This window comes from Chlorella variabilis (genome assembly GCF_000147415.1).
Source record: "Chlorella variabilis unplaced genomic scaffold CHLNCscaffold_2, whole genome shotgun sequence".
NCBI classification, from domain to species: Eukaryota; Viridiplantae; Chlorophyta; class Trebouxiophyceae; order Chlorellales; family Chlorellaceae; genus Chlorella; species Chlorella variabilis.
This window is the reverse complement of record NW_005435086.1, coordinates 1,211,414-1,215,398: the sequence shown is the minus strand read 5'-3', so window position 1 is coordinate 1,215,398 and position 3,985 is coordinate 1,211,414. Positions and strand designations below refer to the sequence as shown.

The following is a 3,985-nucleotide window of genomic DNA, read 5'->3' as shown; positions in this document are numbered from 1 at the left end:
GCTCATCTCCTGCTCCTTGCCCCGCCGCGCCGCCGCTCTCAAGCCCGCAAAACTCGGAGATGGCGGCGAGCAGCGCCGCAGGCTGCTCCAGGTGGGCGCAGTGCCTGCAGCAAGAAGGCAGACGATGCGTGGCAGCGAGAAAGCAGACAATTGAGCGCCCTGGCACTCCTAAAACGAACTTTTGCAACCCCCAACGGGGCTCTCACCCGCACTCCTCCACCCACACCAGCCGCGCATCAGGCAGCGTGTCCATGAACTTCTGGGCATTGTCGGGGCTGCAGGCAAATGTGGGAGGAGCAAGGCAGGGCCGAGGGCGAGCGGGCAAGGCAAGTGGCGCTGAAAACGGGGCGCGCAAGTGAGCTGTTGCAAGCGGCGCGGGACCCTTGCAGTTGCCGCCCGTCTTTCCCAGCCGCTTCGTCAGCCAACAGTCAGCAGCGGTGCGCACCTGAGGATCTCATCGTTGCGGCCCCACACCACCAGCGTGGGCAGCTGCACGTCCTTGATGGCTGAGCTGATCGCATAGCCGCCCGACTGCAAGACAAGGGACACGCATAGCCCAACAGGCTGTTGCCACACGCTTTCCTGCCTGGCGCGAGCTATGGGGGTCAGGAGCCCAACCCTGCCAACCACCCCAGCCGGCCCAGCCCACCTGCATGAAGGCCACGTTTGCGTCGGTCCACCCCGGCAGGTTGGTGTGCAGGCGGCCCACGCGCATGGCGTCGTCTGTGGCATACCGCCGCCTGTCGTGGTAGGCCATCTGGTTGGCCACCTGGCGCAGCGGCACCGAGCGCAGCACCTTGACGCCCAGCTGGGACAGGAAGCGGGGCATGGTGGCCAGTGGGCCGATGCCGTCGATGAACCCCTGCACACGGGAGCGGCGCGCAGGGGTGGGGGGGAGTCAGGTGTCTGGCCAGCCAAGGCAGGCGGCTGGCTGGGAAGAGCTGGAGGGCTGGATGGGCGGCGTGCCCGCTGTCGCGCGCCACAACCGCGCTGCCCATCCAGCCGCCAGGCTCCCGACCAGCAGGCCGCCAGCCAAGGCCCCCCGACCAGTGGGCCGCCAGCCACGGCGCCCCCCCAGGCAGGCCGCCGTGCGCCCACCTGCGCGTCGATGAGCACCAGCCTGGCCAAGTCCTCGGGATGGCTGGTGGCATAGTCGATGGCCACTGTGCCGCCCAGGCTGGTGCCCACCAGCGTGGCGGGCCGCCCCACCACCTCCCGCAGGAAGGCACGCAGGTGCGCCCGCTTCTGCGCGGGACCCAGCTTGATGTCGGCGCCCTGGCCGCCGCCAAAGCCGCAGTCTGCACGGGCACCGGGGCGCCGGGGGCCGGGGAGAGCGATAGAGGGCGAGGCGTCAGCGGGAGCCGCCGGCCCAGCCTCCCTGCGGCGGCAGCGCCAGGCGACCCCTTCTGCCTGCTACGCCCTCTGCATGCAGCTGGACATCCCATTCCCGGCGCGCCGCCACCTGAGCCTATGAGCCTGTGCTCACCAGTGAAGCCCCAGCCGGCCAGGTCCACCGCGTACACGTCTGCCGCCTGGCTGAGCAGCGGCAGGAAGCGGCGGAATTCCAGCGACGAGGAGTCGAAGCCGTGCAGCAGCACAAAGGCGGGGCGGGAGGTGTCAGGCGCCGCGGGGCCCACGTAGGCCGTCTGCACCTCGCCCAGGCCCGCCACCTGCAGCGGCGTGCGCCGCATCGCCGCCATCATCTGCTGCGCCGCGGGCTCCTCGATGTCCGCGGCCTCTGGTGGAAAGAAGTCTGGGTATTGCAGGGGTGGGCTGCTGCCGTTCACGGAGGCCGCGGCTCTGAGCGGCGGCAGGGAACGCTGCCGCGCGCCGCCTGCCGCCGCCGCCGGTTGCCGGGCAAGCTGGGGGCCGCCCGCCGGGCGCACCGCCGCTCTGCTGCTGATGCAGCTGCTGCTCACAAACGAAGCGGTGGTCGCCATGGCGAGGCTCGAGGCTTGCGAGGACCAGCCTCCCACTCTTGGGGATAGAGGGGGACGGCTGCGGCTGCAACCTGGTGCTAACAGCTCCTAGAGGTTGGCAGCGTGGAACACAACGATCGGCAGGCTTAATTGCGGCGGGGCCATCCAGATGAGCGCTGGTTTGGCGCCCAAAACCGAGCTGGCATTGAACTTGAAATGCGGTCGGGAAACGCTCCCATTACTGTTTCGGCGCGGCGATCATTGACGGTAGACGGCTGCTGGCACCAAGGGCCCGCCACAGGGCTGCTGTCGGGGCACCGCAGCCTTTTTCGGAGTGATCAGGCGGGCAGGATGTATATAAAACAGGCGAGTCGGCGACAGCTGCACTGTCCCAGCCGTCTTCTGGGCCGCCCCTGGCCCGCCGCTCAGCCCCACCAGTGCGCCTCTCGCAGGTGGTGATTGAGGGGTTCAAGTCCTACAAGGACCAGACCATCTTGGAGCCCTTCTCCAACCGCATCAACTGCGTCGGTGAGCGCGCAGCAGCCGCGAGGTTGCCGCCCGCCCGCCAGCCGCCGCTCCCGCCACCGAGTCGTGTTTGCAGCACTCGCTCTGGCCGTGGGGCCTGCCTGATGAGTTAGTTGCCTTGCCTCGCAACTTGCGGGTGATAGCCAGAGTTCAAGCTGCCTGCTGAGACATGCTGCCTGCCCTGGCCGCTCGCTGGCTGCCATCACCCCTCACTGCAGTGGGCGCCAATGGCTCCGGCAAATCCAACTTCTTCCATGGTGAGGCAGCTCAGGGGATACGGCGGATGCAGAGCCCAGCTGTGTGGGCTGCCTGTCCTTGCATGCTGCTGTTGGGAGCTGCTGGGCCAGCAGCAGCCAGGCTGCCGGCCTCCTGCCCACGCTGCTGGCGCCCGCGCTGCTGCCCGAATATCACAACAAACAACAATTGGCGCTGCTGGCCCCCCTGCCTACAGCCATCCGCTTTGTGCTGGACGACCTGTTCAGCTCGCTGTCCACAGAGGACAGACGCGCGCTGCTGCACGTGAGCCGCCGTGGGCGCCGCCGGTGGCGGCAGCCGGGCTCGCTGCATGTTGGTTGCTGCTGCCAGCCGCACCGTCTGCTGGCCTGGGGCTGAGGAGCTGAGGAGCCGTGTGCCCCACCCACCTCGGCGGCCGCCCCCGCGCTCGGCTGCCCTGGGTGCAGGAGAGCGTGGGGCACCACGTGCTGAGCGCATACGTGGAGATCGTGTTTGACAACAGCGACAACCGGCTGCCCGTGGACAAGGCGGAGGTGCGGCTGCGGCGCAGCATCGGCATGAAGAAGGACGACTACTATCTGGACAAGAAGCACGTGACGTGAGGCTGGGGTTTTGGTGGCGGCGGCGGCGGCGGCAGCGGTGATGGGGGTATGGTGTTTGTGTTTCTGAGGGGTGGTACTGGAGTTTAACTTGTGGCAGGCACGGCAGTTGCAAGGCAAGCAGCTGGGCGTGGTGCCCGGCCCATCCCCCCTTGCCTACACGTCCCCGGTCCCTGCCCACACTCCACACACACACAGCGGCACGTCCCCCCGGGTTTCTTCTGCCCTGCAGCAAAAAAGAGGTGGCCAACCTGCTGGAGACTGCAGGCTTCTCGCGCGCTAACCCTTACTATGTGGTGCAGCAGGGCAAGATTGCGCAGATGGCCAACATGAAGGTGGGGGTGGGGGTCGGCTGGCGGGCGGTGAGCGATGGCGGTGCTAGGTTGTGGGTGCTGGGTGGTGGGGCTGCACCGGAAGGTGGCCTGCGGCAGGGACGCTCCAGGAACACGCGCCACACGTGTGCATGCATGCATGCATGCCACCCACACGCTGAAGAAGCGCCCCCGCCCCGCCCCCTGCCCCTGCCCCAGGACGAGCAGCGGCTGGAGCTGCTCAAGGAGATTGGCGGCACGCGCGTGTACGAGGACCGGCGCAAGGAGTCGTTCCGGGTGATGGAGGAGTGCCAGTCCAAGCGCACGCACATACAAGACCTGGTGGGTGGGTGGTGGCTGGGGGCTGCTGATGGTGGTGGCTGGGGTGGTGGTGGTG

The 3,985-nt window shown here is 68.1% G+C and overlaps 2 protein-coding genes across 2 annotated transcripts in view; one reads left to right on the top strand and one right to left on the bottom strand.

The window, feature by feature from the left end:
• CHLNCDRAFT_56722 (hypothetical protein) overlaps positions 1–1,940 on the bottom strand; it is a gene marked incomplete at its 5' end in the record, with an annotated part of 4,902 nt that extends 2,962 nt beyond the window's left edge. The window contains 5 exons of the mRNA XM_005851128.1: positions 227–275; positions 446–531; positions 650–862; positions 1,099–1,298; positions 1,487–1,940. Of these exons, the coding sequence (XP_005851190.1) occupies positions 227–275; positions 446–531; positions 650–862; positions 1,099–1,298; positions 1,487–1,940 (1,002 nt within the window). The remainder of the gene's footprint in view (positions 1–226; positions 276–445; positions 532–649; positions 863–1,098; positions 1,299–1,486) is intronic.
• Positions 1,941–2,362: 422 nt separating this feature from the next.
• CHLNCDRAFT_13527 (hypothetical protein) lies at positions 2,363–3,867 on the top strand (the record flags this gene model as incomplete). Its single annotated transcript, XM_005851420.1, has 6 exons — positions 2,363–2,447; positions 2,663–2,701; positions 2,896–2,963; positions 3,125–3,276; positions 3,510–3,612; positions 3,808–3,867. Coding segments are annotated over 6 exons (507 nt in total), but the record flags the coding sequence as incomplete, so codon positions are not given.
• Between the last annotated feature and the right edge of the window lie 118 nt (positions 3,868–3,985).